The 17,366-nt window shown below is 37.7% G+C and overlaps 1 protein-coding gene across 1 annotated transcript; it reads left to right on the top strand.

Annotated features, from left to right (window-relative positions):
* The first annotated feature begins 361 nt into the window (after positions 1 to 361).
* Positions 362 to 15,325, top strand: DRAM1 (DNA damage regulated autophagy modulator 1). The gene is made up of 7 exons (XM_054631695.2): positions 362 to 807; positions 6,876 to 6,943; positions 8,124 to 8,266; positions 10,006 to 10,183; positions 11,204 to 11,262; positions 12,567 to 12,659; positions 13,991 to 15,325. Exons 1-7 carry the CDS (start codon positions 677 to 679, stop codon positions 14,033 to 14,035), a joined length of 717 nt encoding a protein of 238 aa, XP_054487670.1. The 5' UTR covers positions 362 to 676; the 3' UTR covers positions 14,036 to 15,325.
* The last annotated feature ends 2,041 nt before the right edge of the window (positions 15,326 to 17,366 follow it).

Raw genomic sequence — 17,366 nt, 5'->3', positions numbered from 1 at the left:
CCTTCGAGGTGGGAAGAAGTTAATTTCTTCTGATAAGAGGGCAATAAATTCTTTTTCTCTGAAAGGTTTTGGTGTCCTCTGGCTGCTATCTGGTGCGAGCGCCTCATTCCTTTCTTAAAAAAAATCCCACTTACATAGTTCTTATTTTGAGTGCAAAAGCTACCTTTTAACTACAAGACTACATTTATCATATTATCAAAATGTTCATACAGCGCTACTAATCAATACATCAAAACGCATATAGTAAATATCTGCGTAGAGCCATATAATATGCACTTTTCACACTGGCGAGCTGCAAAGAGCCCAATGGGCCCATTTTTAGCCCTTTCACAGAAAGCTGTGAGGGCACAAGCCGCCGGTGAGCGGTGCGGGCAGCATCCTACCGCCCGCCTCCCTGCCCCGACGGGGCGTGTGCGGCCGGGGAGCCGGCAGCGACCGGGACGCGGGGCAAGTTCTGCAGCCAGAGCCTCTCGAAGCGCGCCAGCCGCGACAGGCGAAGGGGCCCACGGCTGTCCCTGGCCGCCGGGGGCGGGGAGCGCAGCGGAGAAGCGAAAGTGAAGGGAAGGCAGCGCCTTTGCCGGCGGGGCATCCCCGGGGCGGCGGGGCGGGCGGGCGGGCAGGCAGTCGCCGCTGCCCGGCCGTCAGTGCGGCCCCGCTGCCCCTGCCCCGGGCGGCGATGCTGTGCTGCATGCCCGGCGTGGCTTTCGTGCCCGCTCTGCTCGTCTGCTGGTCCTCGGCCGCCTTCATCATCTCCTATGTGATGGCCGTGCTGGCGGGGCACGTCGAGCCCTTCGTGCCCTACATCAGGTGAGGCGGGGGAGCGGCCGAGGTGCGGGGTTTGTGTGTGTGTGCGACCGTGGGAGGTGTCCTGAGGGGCTTCCCGGAGGGAATGTGGGGTCGCCAGGGGCCTCCCTGTGACACAGGGACACGCTGGGCGCTCCTGGCACCCATCACACCTCTAGCACCTCTGGGAGCCACAGGACACAGACGCTGGAGACACGGTGGAAAAGGACATGAAAGTTTTCTGCTGCAGCCAACACGGGCCTGATGGTAGAAAAAGTTTACAATTACGTGGTGGAAGTGTAATTTTGTTTGTATAACTCCAGAACTAGGCCAAAGTGCACCAGACGATGACTGGACTCAAAGCCCTGTGATGGCTTTTGCAGTAAACACATCCCCAAAAACATGCATTTTTTATATTTCATTATAGGACCAATGGGTTTTAAAGAGTTCCCAAGAGATGCCTGGCATCCCTTTTCTATAACCTTTTTCGTTTAAGTGCAATTCTGTGTAAATCATTCCTTATGCATGGCTTATGTTAACATTTAAATCTACACTATGAAAATGTTAGTATTTATCTCTCAATAGATTGAAGGTTAGGCAGAAATCCAAGAGTGTCTCTGATTCTCTTGGAAGATCTAAACAAGGTTATAAAATATATCTTTCTTAGCCAGAAGATCTAAACAAGGTTGTAAAATATATCTTTCAAGATGTATGTAGACCTAATTCCTTAAAGGACTTTTTGGACATGCACAATTTCAGAAGACTGCTAACCTGATTGGCACATAGAAGAAAATTTGACTGAAAATTAGGGTTAGTCATCATAGGCAAGAGCAAATGACACCACAACCCACAAGATAGCTGAGCTACATTCAAATTGAGCCAGAGAAAGTTGGGCTTCATGTTTATATTAACAAAACTTTTTAAGACTCTCTGCACAAATCTGGAAAGCTCTTGGAAAGCCTTGTTCTTGTACTTGAACAAATACCCTACTGCTCATCCTTGATTACACACAAAGCTTTACTAACACAAAAGTGCTTGTGATCAGTGCAATTTATCCAGTATTAATTAACAAAAATTAATCATTTGATATAATTGTACATGGTTTTTGTTCAGAAATATTTTGAGATCCTGTAGTAAGAAACTTAACAAATTATTTTTCTTAGAATAGAATAAAATAGAATAAAATATGTGAGAGAGTGGGATGTGGTTTTTTATATATAGTTTTGTTTGCAGTTAAGTTTTTAATGGCCAAAGTATCTTAATTGTGTCATTCTTTCTAAAAGGGATGGACCAAACCTTTAAGCCACAGCTGTACAACTCTAGTGAATGTATCACAGCTGCCACAGTTATATCAACTTCATGGAATAGCTCCCATTAAACATTGTTCTTATCCTTTAGCTATGGAATCACCATAAAAGTCTATGTGCCCTAAAAAACCTAAACAAAACAAAGACATAAGAGGCTGCACCAGTGATTCCCACTCACATCTCAGTCCCTCTGCATTTACTAGTAAAGCTTTTTAAAGGTCTTGTTTATGTTACATCCTTTTAACACCACATTTGGCCTAAGAATATATGTTGACTATTGGTGAAGCACCTGCAACAATTCTAAAGGCATGGGGTCTAAGCATAAGAACTTCATAGAAGATGCATTTGGGAATAATACAAGGTTTTCTTCTAAGTACTCAGGACAATAATCATACCATATTCATATTCTTAATTTGCAGGTCATTGCTTAAGCCTAAGAATATGAATCATGTGATTGAGAATGTGATTTAGTAAAACTAAGAATGTTAAAAAAAGAGGAAGAATGTTGCAACCTTTCAGTTGTGCAATATCTTAAAATGAAGTATAAAAATTAAACAGAGCTCGTATGGGGAAATTCCAGCTACACAAAGGAGAAGAATACTGACATACTTGAGTTCAACATTTCTGTAATTCTTACACTCATTCCCCAAGTACTCTGTGTATGCCTTGAAGTAACATTAATTTTATTTGCTTACAATGTAGCAGCTGTTAGAGCAAGAGACGACACCTAAATTTGTCTTTGAGGCTGTGTTAATGTCCCATCAAGTAAACCATATAAATACAACTCTTGGTAGATAAAATGAATATGATTTTGTGTTTTCTAGCAGCTGATTCCTAAAAGATGATGAGTCCTGTTACTCACACTGCTCAAAATCAATTTGGATATGCTGGGATGGCTGTTTGCTTGTTTGAATTCTCAGTGAAAGAGTAAAGGGAATTTTCCTGAAAATATTTGCTACCAGTAGGTACCTCTGGAGAAATCAGAAATCCTGTAGGTGGAATAGAATCTTCCTATTTAAAAAATCTGGGACTCCAGTTTGAAGAGAAATAGTTTATGATGGCTCTGAAGAAAATTCAATTACGATGAGTCTTTTGGGCCTAAAATACTTATTCCTTGTCTCCTCCACCTTCTTGTCTTTCCACTCTTCAGATGACTGTTAATTTTCAAAATTCTTCTGCATGAGATGGAGACACAAATGCTGTCATTTTCATACAGAGTTCCTCATCTTTTCCATGGAGTTTGAGCTCACCTATGCACCAGCTCAAATAAGTGAGCACATTTTTGTTTCAGATATGCCATTTCCTTTTTTCTTTTTTGCAAAAAGGAGGAGACTGTCATGAATACTTCTTTTGCTAATCTTTTTTTTTTTGTTTTTCAAAGCAGCAGACTTAAAGAAAAATTAATATGAATCCAAGTATTCATTTAGCTTTTTTAATGCAAAATATAGTATTAAGAAGATTGTGTCCTTAAAAGCCCAGTGCAGTACTTTTAAATAGATTGTGATATAATATTCCTGGTATGAATTTTCTTTACAACATAATCTAAGATTGTTGAGTTTAAAAATCCCCAACAGCAAAAATCACCTATAAACCTTTATCTTGAGAAAATACTTTGTTATAAAATGGAGTTCAGTGCAATTTCAGGTTATTTGATTTGCTCCTACAATGTGTTCCAAGAACTTCAGATGGCTTTCTATGTGTGTGCCAGTTCCATTCTCTGCTCACCTAAAGCCCTTCAAAAGCTTTGAAGTGATTACAGTCCTGTACTTACCACAGAGTGGTTTCTGATTTGAAAAAGTCCTTGAAGATTGTCACAAGTGGTCCATATTTTAAATGTACTCCTTTGTCGTGTTAATGAAAACACTCCAGAAACAAAAGGAAAAGATGAAGTTCAAGGTTAAAAAATGGGCTAAATGAAACACAAATTAAGATTATTTTCAGGTGTGTCAAACAAACAAACAAACAAAAAGATTTCGTCAACTGTTTTCATCAATTTCAGTGTTAAAAAGAAACAAGATTAATACAGACTACCAGCTGGAGCAAGTCTTCAGAAAGCATTACAACAAGAAAATTCAGGTGAATAGGGATTCCCAATGCCTGACAAGTTGTAAAAACTTGTCCAAAATCTTGGTCCAAACTTTTGAATTTGGAACCAATCTAGTAAAAAGAAATATATGAATTTTCTCTATTTTTTTTCCATCAGCTTTTCATAGAAAAATGAAAGCTGAAAAATCCTAAGCTTCCTCCTGTTGCTGATAAATCATCTTAGCAACAAATCCTTCTATAACAGAAAGGGTTGGAGAGCAAATATGAATTTCTAAAATAATCAAGTCATTTGAGGTGGTCATACTCTTCTGTCCTGAACTTCACAAAATTGTCAAAATTCTTGAGAGTGATTGCTAAAGTAGAGAGTGTTTTCTCTTTTGTGTGTGGAGAGCATTCATGCTGAGGTCATTTTGGCTGTACTCAGTGGTAGCTTCAGAATCTTAGCACTGAAACCTAATCCAGCCTCACTGCTGGAATGAAGAGTATTCATCTTATTAAGTGACAGAAAAAAATATCTCTAGCTAGTACCTACTTGTCCCATTATACACAGAATCACAGAATCAACAGAGGTTGGAAAAGACCACTGAGGTTTCTGATTCCAACCTGTGAACTCACCATGTCAACCAGACCATGGCACTAAGTCCAGGCTTTCCTTTAGCATTTCCAGGGATGGTGACTCCACCACCTCTCTGGGCAGTCCATCCAATGTCTAACCACCCTCTCTGTGGGGAAATTTTTCCTAACATCCAATTTAAATCTCCCCTGGCACAACATGAGGCCATTTCCTCTTGTCCTCTTGTCCCCACATGGCTACAGCCTCCTTCCAGGTGGTTGTAGAGAGTGATAAGGTAACTCCTGACCCTCCTCTTCTCCAGGCTAAACACCCCCATCTCCCTCCACTGCTCCTTATCAGACTTGTGTTCCAGAGCCTTCCCCAGCTCTGCTGCCCTTCTCTGGACACACTCCAGCCCCTCCTTTCTTTTCTGCTGGACATCTCTCCAGCCACTCCTCCCCAGCCTGCAGCACTGCCTGGGGTTGTTGTGGCCAAATTGTAGGACCCAGGCCTTGGTCTTGCTGAACTTCCTTCTGTTGTAGACATCTTTTTGTGAAAATCCTTACTTAGGATTTTTTTCCCCTTCTGAGAAGCTGAAGCCTCAGAAACAAAATGCAAACAATGGTTAATTGCTGCTGTGGAATGCATTAGGTGGATCTTTGATTGGCCCATCTTGGATGTTTATAATTAATGGCCAATCAAGGCCGAGCAATCTCAGACAGAGTCCGAGAGAGCTGCCTTTTGTTACATTCCTTTCTATTCTTAGCTTAGCTAGCCTTCTGAGACTAAACCTTTCCTTCTATTCTTTAGTATAGTTATAATGTAACAGATATATCATAAAATAATAAATCAAGCCTTCTGAACATGGAGTCAACATTCTCATCTCTTCCCTCATCCTGGAAACCCCTGTGAACACCGTCACATCCTTCCACTCATCTTGTCCCATCAATCCAGCCTGTCCAGAGCCCTCTGCAGAGCCTTCTTCCCTCCAGCAGATTGACACTCCCACTCCAGAAGAAAGGTTTGTTCTCAGAATCTTCACTCAGTGTCCACTAAGCTTTGGCATTAGCTAAAACCTTCATGTGTTCACACATCTGATAGCAGAGTTTTTGGGTGCCTCTGTTCAAACACACTATCCTGCCTCTTGGTACTGCCCAGTAACTGGAAACTTAGCTCACACTCAAATTATGTAAGGACTGAAGAATTAGATGCTTTCCATTGGCTTGACCAACACAACTTGATCAAATAGATATCAACTGGTTGTATGTTAAACAAGAGAAAAATGGACATCAGAGAAGAAAAGATAGTAAAAAAAGGTGGCAAGATCATAGTACTGTTATTTCAACAGTGCACTCACGTTCCACAGAAGAGTTCTGCTTGAGGGGATTTGAGCTCACATACTCCCAGGAATATGTTCATTCTGTGAGGAAAGGACATTCTCTGGGGTGGGTGTTTGCACTTATGTAGGGAAAAGAGGGGAAAGGGGTCTATGGTGAAGGTGTTCCATTTTCTACAAAACAAATCTTTTGTGTACGTTATGTCTTTCATATATATGCAGGTGCATGTGGATATGTATATAAATTCTGTAGGTATTCTCACACTCATGCTCCCTCTCTCTGTCCCTGTGAACTTCTAATTATTCCCTGTAAGTGTGAAGTGTTTCATCAGAAAAGACTTACAACACCTTGGAGATAGAGTACTCTTAAGCTGTATCTACATTAGTAAATTTAACAGTTCCTAGGAACATTCCTGGGCATGGAACACAATTTCTCTCACAGAGTTAAGTCCTTTTAAAGAAATTAAACCAAATTCTCTCACATCTTAAGAGAGTGACTGCCATTAGATATATTTTGTTCTATCACAGTGTTAATTCAACAGATAAAAAAAACATTAATTCTGAAATGTCATTTATGTAATCATGTCATTCATGAGCAAAGTACAGGTCTGTCACATCTTTGCATATTGCATACAGCAAAGAAGAAGTACAGTTCAACCAATATGCTCTTAAATTATGCTTTCTTTTTGAAAAGAAGGATTCTCTACTACAAATGGTGCAGCAGAAGATGAATTGCCTTACACACACAGCAGCAGTTCACACGAGTTCTACTTCTCATGGGATTTCAATTGTCTCATTTATGTTTCACAGGTCTCAATTAACTTTTAATTTGTCTCTCTTTCTACTTTAGTGACACTGGAACTAAACCTCCTGAGAGTGGTGTCTTTGGTTTTATGATTAATATTTCAGCACTTCTAGGTATGTATAAGGTATTTGGGTTGGCCAGAATGAAGAAATGAGAATTAGTGAAAAATGCCTGCTTTAATTACAGAAATGTATTCAGTATTCTGCAGAGAAACTTCTCCACAGTCAAATGGCAGTATCAGGTAGATGTAAGTAATACCTGGAGAGTTGGGTCCTTAGGAGCAGTTAGTGCAGGCTCAGAGGCACCTGTGTCTCTTCAGAGCACCTCATCAGTGCAATGGAGTCACACACTGGAAATAAAAGTGGAGCAAAGGTGGCACAATTACTCTGCAAAACTCTGATGCAGGGAAACTTTGGGTTCTAAGCTACTGCAGTAAAGGGAAGAACAGTGTTGAAGCAACACCTGGTTTTCTCCACAATGTGCCTACTTCTCTACAAAACAACTGATGTGAATCAGGAAGTTTGGCATTTTCTGTTATCTTCTAGAGGATGGAGGATCAAGGGCTGTGTATCTCTGTATGATGGCCTTAAGGCAAAGTAAACATATTTTACCTTTGATGAGAGCCTCGTTCAGTCACAATCTTGGAGTGTTTCATGTAACCTCATAGTGCCTGGGCAAAGTTACCTGATTTATTTTTCCAACTGTACATAGGCTGAAACTGTGTTCTGTGGTGTGGAACTGGGGAATTTAGCCTACAGCTTATTATATCCTGAAGAACCACGATTTCCTAATTCAGTACAGGTGTTTGCCAGGAGTGAACTGCATATTAGGGCCAGGCATGCAGTGACTCTACAAAAAGGAATTCATTCTTCAGACCATCCATCAGGAGGAGATGTAGTTCTGGGACAAGACTGCATCTCAGAGCAGAATAAGGCCTCCCACTTGCAGTTTATGGTTCTTATCTCCCTGTAACATCTGCTTCTAATGTGGAATGGCAATGCCTCTGTGCCCAAAACACCCAGGAGAATGGGATTTATATTCGTGTTTTTCTTGAACTGATGTGCATTTAGTTCTAGATAGCAATAATGTGTAATTTCAAGACAATGCTGAAGTCCCATCTGAAAGTTCATCTGAATTAACTTCTTCATTCCAGCAGAGTTAAAGATAGTATTATTTGTTGTATTATGTTTATAATTTTTTGTTCAGCATGTGATGTGTTACAGGAAAAGTTTGTTAAAATGTAATCAGTACGTGATCATTGAACAAAACTTTTTTTTGTTTTGCTTTTTTCAGCTTCAATTACAATGTACATCAGATATTTATTAATAGAGAAGCAAAATGAATCATCACACTTTGTTAGGTCTTCATGCAATATGTTTACATTATGTGTGGGATTGATGGGCTGCACTGGAATGGGCATAGTTGCAACTTTTCAGGTATGACCATAAATTTCATAACAAAAATGAAAATAAGATTGTTTTACCATTAAAAATTTCAACTAGATAATAGTGATTAATATTATCCCCATGTAGACCCTTGGAAAATGGAGTAAGAATGTCTGTCTTGCTCTTGCCTTTTTTCAGTAGCTTTTCAGGAACAGACTTGTTTCCTCCCTGTACAAGAGAATTTTTGCTTGTGCAGTTATGCCACTAAGGAGTTTTCTGTGTGCTTGTCTTGTAACAGGTCTGTACTATATGGATTTTTTTGCTGTAAATTTTTTTTCTGTGAAAACTTGAATGTACAAAACTTTGCTATTCCAAGTTTAGTTTGCTTATAATTAGGTAGGGAAGAATAAGTCAGACTAACAAAAGCATCTGCATTTTTGGCTGAATGATGGCATACTCACTAGCAGAATTTTCTACAAAATAAATTAATCTTATCTGGCAGGTTAGAAAATTGGGCACAATATCAGCCTGTTAAACTTTGGAGTCTGTAGGAAATGGCATAACAACATGTTTTATCTTTTGATACAGACATGTAGAACTACTGCTTACTTTGACAGAAGTAACTATCACATTACAAACCAAAGTTCCCCCACTCAATGTCTGAAAAAAAATTCAATAGGGAGAAAAAATACCTAAACAAATTATTCATTTCACCTTTTCAAGTGAGGAAGTATATAATAAGGTAGATTCTGACACAAATATTATGACAATTGCACTGAAAACTTCAGCCTAGAATCAAGTTAAATTTAATTGGCAGGTGGCTTGAGATATTGCCTTAAAATCTGTGGAAACACCTGCATTATTTCTTTTAAAGGATGGTCTACATGATGACATACACAGAAATTGAAAATAAAGATTGTTGGGCCTTCAACAGCCAGTGCAGTTTTACATGTAATGGAAATGGTATTTTCAGACAAAAATCCCATCTGCCTTAGGATGATATCTTGCCCTTTTTAGCTTTGCATCCAGGCAGTGTGTGTGGATTGCAAACACCACAGGTACTGTAGTCTATTATAATAATATTTAACTTTAAAATGTCCCTGTTCTTATTGATAAGATTTATATGTGGCACAAAACAAATGTTGGATGATGCCTGACTGAAATAGAAACCAAACTCAGCTTCAAAAGGGAGAAGACAAATCAGGAATGCAAAATAATTTGTGAGAGTCAGGGATGCAGAAACTTTGATCCTGATGTTTCCGAAGGGATTCCTTGACAGTTATAACACTGGTTCTTATCTAATCTCTGTTGTGTCTCATTGCCAGTCCATAAACTCCTTCCTCACTTAAGTTCTGTTTCCTCTGCTTTGACCCTGCTTTCCATGTTAAGTGCAATTTTTAGAAAGGGTTCTGAGCATAATAAGGATCTAATCTGGCTAATAAGCATCTGATCTAGCAGATTTCAAGCATCCTTAATTGCCCAAGAAGCTGGAAATGGTGGCTTGCAAGCCTTCAATCTTTTCACTGATATGTACAACTAGTGAACTAGTACATTCTGATTCCTATTTGCCAATAGAATAACTGAAACATGAACAGGATGTGAGATTTGCTCAAGGTCAGGTGATGTTTCAAGTCAGGAGACCAAAGCAAAGCTGGAATTAGAAATTTTTCCCTAGTAGTCAGTCTAGCTCCTCTAATCAGTAATCCATGTAGAAAATTTACATTCATGTGCACTACCTGCCAGTTTCTTCAGGTCATAGCAGCTAACCATTGTGCTGATTCCCTTTCCAGGAGCTGGCTGTTCCCAGTGTCCATGACATAGGAGCTCTGGTGGCCTTTGGCTCGGGTGTTGTGTACATCACACTTCAGTCTATAATCTCCTACAAGTCCTGCCCACGATGGAACACTTACCTTGTGTGCCACATAAGGATGGCCATATCTGTCATATCATGCATTGCTTTCATTCCCAGTATCCTTTATGGTGCATCCCATGGTTTTTCCTTTATGTGTTCATGGTTTTCCTTTTAAGTTAAATCATTGCTGATAAAAAAATAAAAACAAAGACACACTCTTTATTTAAGGCTCTCTAATGTGAATAATACAGCATGCTGAGACCATCAATAGCATAAATATGAGTTTTGGGAGCTTCTAAAAAGCTTTATCTCTTATTTCAGTGGTGTATTTAAAACCAATGTCCCAGTGTTTTTCACAGAATCATACACTAGTGAAGCTAGAGCAGCTTTCCTACTTCCTTCACTCAAAGGGAGGAAGGTCTGAGAAAGGGAGCCACTGCTTCTACAATGAACCACAGAGAATCTAAAAACAAGGGTGGCATACAAGCCTAAGCAGATGATTCTGATCATGCTGCTTGGTTCTTCACCTCAATGGTCACCTCTCTTAAAGCCACACTGCACAACTTCCTGGCTCTTCCCTTGGCATGCTATAATTACTCATCTCACTGATTTTATTTGCCCTGGGTGATCTGCCAGTGTTGAAAAGTGACTGCAGCAGCTCATCACATGAGCCAGCCAGCCACAGCCTGCTTTTGGTTCCAGCAGCTGTGAAAGGACTTTGGAAGAGGGACTCAGTCCCAAGGGGAAGTTGTACAAACAGATCAAGACACTTATTGTGCATCAGTGGAAACCAACGTTGTTCCACTTCCAGCAGTGCAGGACTCTGCTTCCATGGTTCTTGATCACAAATGTCACCTAAGTTTGGAGTGTCTCCCTTACTGTCTATACACTGAAAGAACCCACAGGAACCTTCATTTGTGCAGAAATGTGTTTTGACTGCTGTTACCACTTGCCTTGTAATAAGGTGTTTCATTTACTTGTATTCTTAACACCTTTATTTGATATTCTGGCTATTCAGGGTCTTCTGTGCTACAGAAGGGGAAGATGGTCTGGGTTTTGGTTTTTTTTTTTGTAAGCAGACATTTTCATTTTCACTCACTGATATTGCATAGTTTCCTTTACACTGTTTTTCCCAGTGATTGTGTTTGCTTCAAAAATTTCCATGACAAAAATTGATTGGACTCCAGGTGAAAAGGTAAAATCGTACTAGGTAGCCAACTTACCTTGTGTGATATTATTTGGGGAATCTGTTAGATTTATGTTAAAGCACTACAAACATGTCAGAGACTTCAAATAGCACATTATCATGAACAGATCTGTGCAATGATGCTTTCCAGTCACTTCTTCATTAGGGAGATGTCTGCGGTGTGGGTAAGAAAATTTGTCATGGGTGATCAATCTTGATAGAGTTAGACTTTCATTTTGACCAAGAACTTGAGAGTTTCCCATAGAAAAAACTACCAAAAAAAGTCTGGTAATTAGTTCTACTTCATTTTATAGTCAATATTCTTGAAAATTAACTTTTCACATGAAAGAAAAAGTGGACCAATTTAATTCTGTAGGTTTTGAGATTTTTTTCTCAGCTTTTTTATTATTCTTTATTAAATAATCTTTGATACTGTCATAAATATTTGGACTCTGAGCTAAAATAACCTAAAGTTAATTTTAGGTATTTGAATTCATTTCAGTGTTTTCAGAATGGCAACTATGAAAACTAATTTTGCTTCTTGGGCAAATTTTGCTAAAAGGAGGCATTAAAAAAAAAAGGTTAAATAATGCAGAGAGTATATCCTGCTTGAAGAGCTTAATAATATCACAATTAGCAAATGTACCACAACCAAACAGTGGCAAGGCAGCTGTGAGATAAATCTTTGCAAATTTGACAATCTTAGTAATATCTTCTGGGGTTTTGTGGGTTTTTATGTGATGCAAAGATGAAAAAATGGTTTTACTGAAACAGATGGCATATTTGGTGATGGCATGTTAAGAAGGACTTTGCATTCTGTTTGTGTCATGTGCCATAGGTTTTCAATGAGAGTCTTAGAAACAAAAGTCTTGTCAGGAGCTGTCATTAAGGGTGGCCCTCTATTTCAAAACATGGTAAGGGTTTGCTCAGAATTACTGAGCTCAGTGTCTCTGAGTGAAAGCTTGGAGCATGGGCACATCAGTAATCTTAACATAACCACTGAATGTTTTCAGGTTTATATTACATTCAACCTTTTTTTTATACCATGCTAATTGTAGTTTTTATACCATGCTAATTGTAGTTTTCTTTTACTGCCTTTGATGGCACTGCATGGTACTTAGTGTGACACATGCACCTTGATAAATTTACTCATCATTCTGGAAAAACAAAATGTGAATTGACTTTTATACAACAGGGATGATGAGTCATAAATCTTACTTGTTGAATTAACAGAAGGAAATATCTATATCATTTCACCCTTGTTTTATTTAGCTGTTTAACCTGACAATTTGTTTTATATTTCATTCCATCAGGATTATACTTACCATTTTATGAGTGCAATCTGTGAATGGACAGTGGCCTTTGGTTTCATCTGCTTCTTTTTAACATTCATTAGAGATTTTCAGGTTGGTATCTACATATTTTAGCAGTGACTAAGTGCTATGAATTATATAACAATGCAATAGAAAATTACCATTCTTTACCTAGATAGATGCATCAAAGCTATACAGAAACAAATGTTACCAAGCACAGAAATTATTTCTGTCTACATAAGGAATATTCTCCCCCTTGATTATTAAACATAAAATTCAGTTTAATAGTTCAATGTGTTTGATCTTGAAAAGTAATAAGTGTCAAATATTTACCACTCTTTTTGTAGAAAGAGGCCCTCTAAAGGTGACATAATAACAAAATAAACGATGCAACTGAAACTTAATTTTTTTCTGCCTGAGGGATTTTATATAATAATCCAAAGCATTTCAATCATTGATGTTTTACACATTTTGCTATATGTTTCCTCACAGTGCAAAGAATATGAAATAATTTTTGGAAAAGTATTGACAGAAAAGCCTCCTGGTTTGATAGCTGGATTCAGAGTTAACATGTATTTTGCTAACCAATAGCAAACATTTCCATGTCTATTTAGTTTTGACTTAGTACTGAATAGACCATAGCTATAGGGCTTTTCCTTAATTAAAAACAAAAATTTAAAAATAATAAAATAAAATAAGCTAGGCTCACCAGAAATAACCACTTCTTTCAGAAAAAAAAAAAAATTGTTCCAAATTACACAACACATGATCTTAAAGGTATATAATTGCCTTCTAAAACAGATAGAATTACTGAAGAGCCATTCCAAAATGTCTGTATCATTTAATGCATGATTTCTGGGGGGAGGTATTTATTGCCAGTCCATCACTCTCTGATACCCACGTATATGATGGCATCTCTTTCATCAAAGGTCAGACTCTTCCCTTGGAGACTGAGATTTGCAGGACAATGCAGTAATTCTCAGAATATTTATCAACAATCCTTAGTTGATAAATCTGCTTAAGACACATAAAAACTTCTACTAAGTATAAATATTATGAAAATAAGAGAAAGGGATGAAATTAAACAAAATTATTGTGGCCATATTAAATTACAGATTATGAAATAGCATGAATCCAATGTTAGTGTTTGACAATGACAGAAAGATTTTTTAGATTCTACTGTCTTTTTGTCATAACCAGTGCTCAGAGAAAACCAAATTATAAATTCAGTAAAAAACGTTCTGCCACAATCACAGAAAAATAAGATTTTTTTCTAATTTTCTCCCAGTATTTATTTCACTTTAACACTTTTGTCTTTTGTTTTGTTTCATCTCCTTGTACTTTATATCACAGAACTGTAAAATTAAATTATCTTCCTTTATTTTTCTTTATTTTAAGCTGATCTTCCTTTATTTTTCTTTTAGAGATTTTCTTTAAGGATATCAACAGAAATATATGAAGAATCCTGATAGTGAAAGAACAATATTTTATATCTATGAATATTCTAGGTTTCTTTTTACTGATAGAAAAAGTGGCAGAGGCACAAGGATTGATGAGGTTGTATTAAGAGCCCATGCCATTAACTCTGCACCAGCAACCACTAAAAGATTTTAAAAAGCTGGAGCAAGGTTCCTCCTGATTTTTTGCAATATTTTGTAATTTTTATATGGTTTGGTATATTAAAAATACTGTAATAAAAGCAATATCTAGAAGCACCATAAAATCACTCAAGGACTTGATCTCCCCAGCTCTTCCATTTTGGACATATCTGTACTTTTTAATTTGCTTTAGTGTGATCAATAGCATTAATTTTAAACTAGAAAAAGTACATTTTGCAAAGAGAGAAGTGTAAAGGCAACGGAAATCACTAGGACTGAATTCCTACTCTGTTAAGTTGCAAGGGCTGGAGAAGATGGTGAGAGCAAGAGTGGGCATCTTTGTTTGAAGAAATTTGAAGTTAGTAGATGGCAACACTATGCTACATAGTTCTGATACTGGGCACTGCAATGCAAATGCAAATCCTAAGAGAAATTTAAACTATATTGCCTGAAAAATATATTTCTGAAAAATGTTTTCTAATCATCACTGCAATACATGTTGTAAAAATCCACCCTTTTTTTCCTTTTGTGCACTGATGGCCACAGGAAACAAAAGATGGAAGTGAGAATAGAAGGTAAATTTACATTTAAGCATGATGTAATAAAGAGAACTCTTACTGCAATTTCGTTAATATAAAGCAGAATTTTCCAGCCTGTGTTTTATTCCACAATGGAGTGAAGAAGATCTCAAAAAAAGTCTTGGGAATGAATGGAAAATAAGAAGAGGCAGTAGTTTTCAGGTACTTAGAAATAAATATAGTAGTATTATATACATAAAACTAAATTAAAAAACAAACCTGGAGAGCATCTGGAATGAAGATATTTGCTGCTATAGACTTCCTTCTGCAATGAGAGACTTGGAAAGGAACTAACTGAGAAGTCAGATGTTACAAGTATCTGCAGGCAAAAGGTTCTTTCTTTTCTTTCAGATTCACCACCTCCATTCTGTGCATTAACCACTTGGTTGTGAATTATGTTCTCTGAAAATTACATTTTCCACACTATATCACAGTTTATGCAGAAATATTGATGATTTTCAGTTGCTAATATCCACTAACTAATGTGTGTTTGGAGAGTGATGTCTTAAGATTAGTCATCTGTTAATATTTCTTTTAATGTGCATTTTAAACTGTATTAAATTCAGCTGTTTCACAACTTAAAGAGTTGATGTTTTGTTTATAAGTTCTTCCAGATAAAGGAAGGACCTTATGACTTGCTGATTGGGTATCCTGTAAGCGACACACATTTCTTCAAGTGAAGATCATAAAGGAAATGTGTATCAACCACAAAAAGTGACATCATGTTATTTTCAAGGCTCTGTTGAGAAAAGACCATATTTCCTAGTGCATTGTGTATTAATTCTTTCATTGCTTTTTATTCTTAGCTTTCATAAAGTAAAGTGTAAGAAGCAAGAAGTTGTTATTTTAAGTGATAGCCAACCTTTACAGTGCTTACAGTATCCTAAAGGGAAGAAAAAAAAATTCAGAGAAAGTGGCTGAATGAAGATCACCTTAGTCCCCGAAGTCAAGAGGTAAATTCAAGTACTGAATTAAATTCTTCCCATTTTTCTGAGCTTTATTGTGATACATTTTAATATTAGTTATATTCATGACCAAAAGAATGCTCTATAGTGCACCTTTTATTAAATCTGTTAGGCCTAAGACCTCAACTTGCATTGACATGCAGACAGAGGCAATGAGTTATTATTTTTTATTTGTGCAGTGAACAACTGTTGAAAACACTTTGATTATTCTCTGCTTCCAAGCAGATTTTCAGTCAACAGCTTAACTATTTTTTTTCAGCTGAAATGTGAGTTGACAAGTTGCAAGCAATTGCCAAAATAATATTCTAGCAAGGTATAATTTAGCTGTGGCTGACTCTTATTAAATACTGTACTTTTACAGACAAGTGATCTCTAGAGGTTAGCACAGATAATGTCACAGCACACTTCTGTGGCTTTGCTATGGGTCCTTTTTTCTATATTTTCATATTTCTTAGCAACAAGAAATAGCTTTTTTTTTTTTGTTGGAAGCTATGCTAGAAATATTTTCATCATCTACTCTGCATGATATTCTCTATTTGTCAGCCCATCAGGAGTGATTGAGAAATTCCTTTTGCATAAACTCCAGTAAATCACATGATACCTGCTGTTATTTTTAGTGGTTATGCTAAATCATTCTACTGCTTCCAGAAGTGCAAAAGCTGATTTTTCTAGGTCGTGCAGCTTGATCTGCAGATGAAATACCACTGTTGTGGTCTCTGTCACAGTTCCAGATCGTGTAAGGATGAAACTCTACCAACCTAAAATATCTAAAACCCCTCTTTGTCTTAGGACAGTGTTACTCGCTCTGCTTTGCCTTCTAATGTGCACTAAGCTAGTGATGACCTTATCACTGGCTTTTCTCATAAGGCAAACTAAAATTTAATTTCTGGCCTGCTCAGTTTGCATACTGCCTTACCTGTGACAGCAACATCTGTTTGACACTAGTATGATAATCTTGATGGCAAGGCATTCATTTCTTGCTCTTAATAGTGGTAGCAAAACTTGCAAGCAGATTAGAGGGATTAAGGCAACAAGTCAGTGAATTTCGGGCCTTCCAGTGTGAATTTTGTAAAGAGGTTCAAGACCCTGGTATTTTAAACTCCTCTGTAAATACAGTCTTAGTCTCAATATTGACCACATTTTCACAAGCCTTCTGGCTTTAGAGCATCTGTTTGAAGACTGCAGAGGGTGTCAGGTTGGTTCCCAATGGTTTACAATGTCCACTGGAAGTATTGTCTCTGGAAGAGGCTGGAAGAGCTGCTCTCCTCCAAGAAACAGTGCAAGGCAGCATGGTGCATGTATTTTAGGAAGGGATAATGTTTGTTTCCTTGGAAGATGAGTTAATGTCCATTTATTTGGGAGAAATGTGGGCAAGTAGCAATAGGCTTTAATGAATAAATTCTCTGTAGCTTTGACTAAACACTGTCAGAGCTGGGTCTGTCTTTCACTGCATTTGTGAGTGCCAGTGCCCATACAGTCACACCTGTAGTCACAAGCAGTAGTGGCATGATGAAACCTGGCAGTGGTTGCAATACATAGAAATAAACATACATGCTGTATTTCATAAACAATCAGAGTGATTTAATGAGCTTTGGCTATATCTTGGATTGGTAATATAATTCAGAAAGAGTGTTCCTCCCATCGTAAGGAGGAAATAGG

Source organism: Agelaius phoeniceus, chromosome 5 (assembly GCF_051311805.1).
Source record: "Agelaius phoeniceus isolate bAgePho1 chromosome 5, bAgePho1.hap1, whole genome shotgun sequence".
Taxonomy (NCBI): domain Eukaryota; kingdom Metazoa; phylum Chordata; class Aves; order Passeriformes; family Icteridae; genus Agelaius; species Agelaius phoeniceus.
This window is presented reverse-complemented; position numbering and strand designations above follow the sequence as displayed.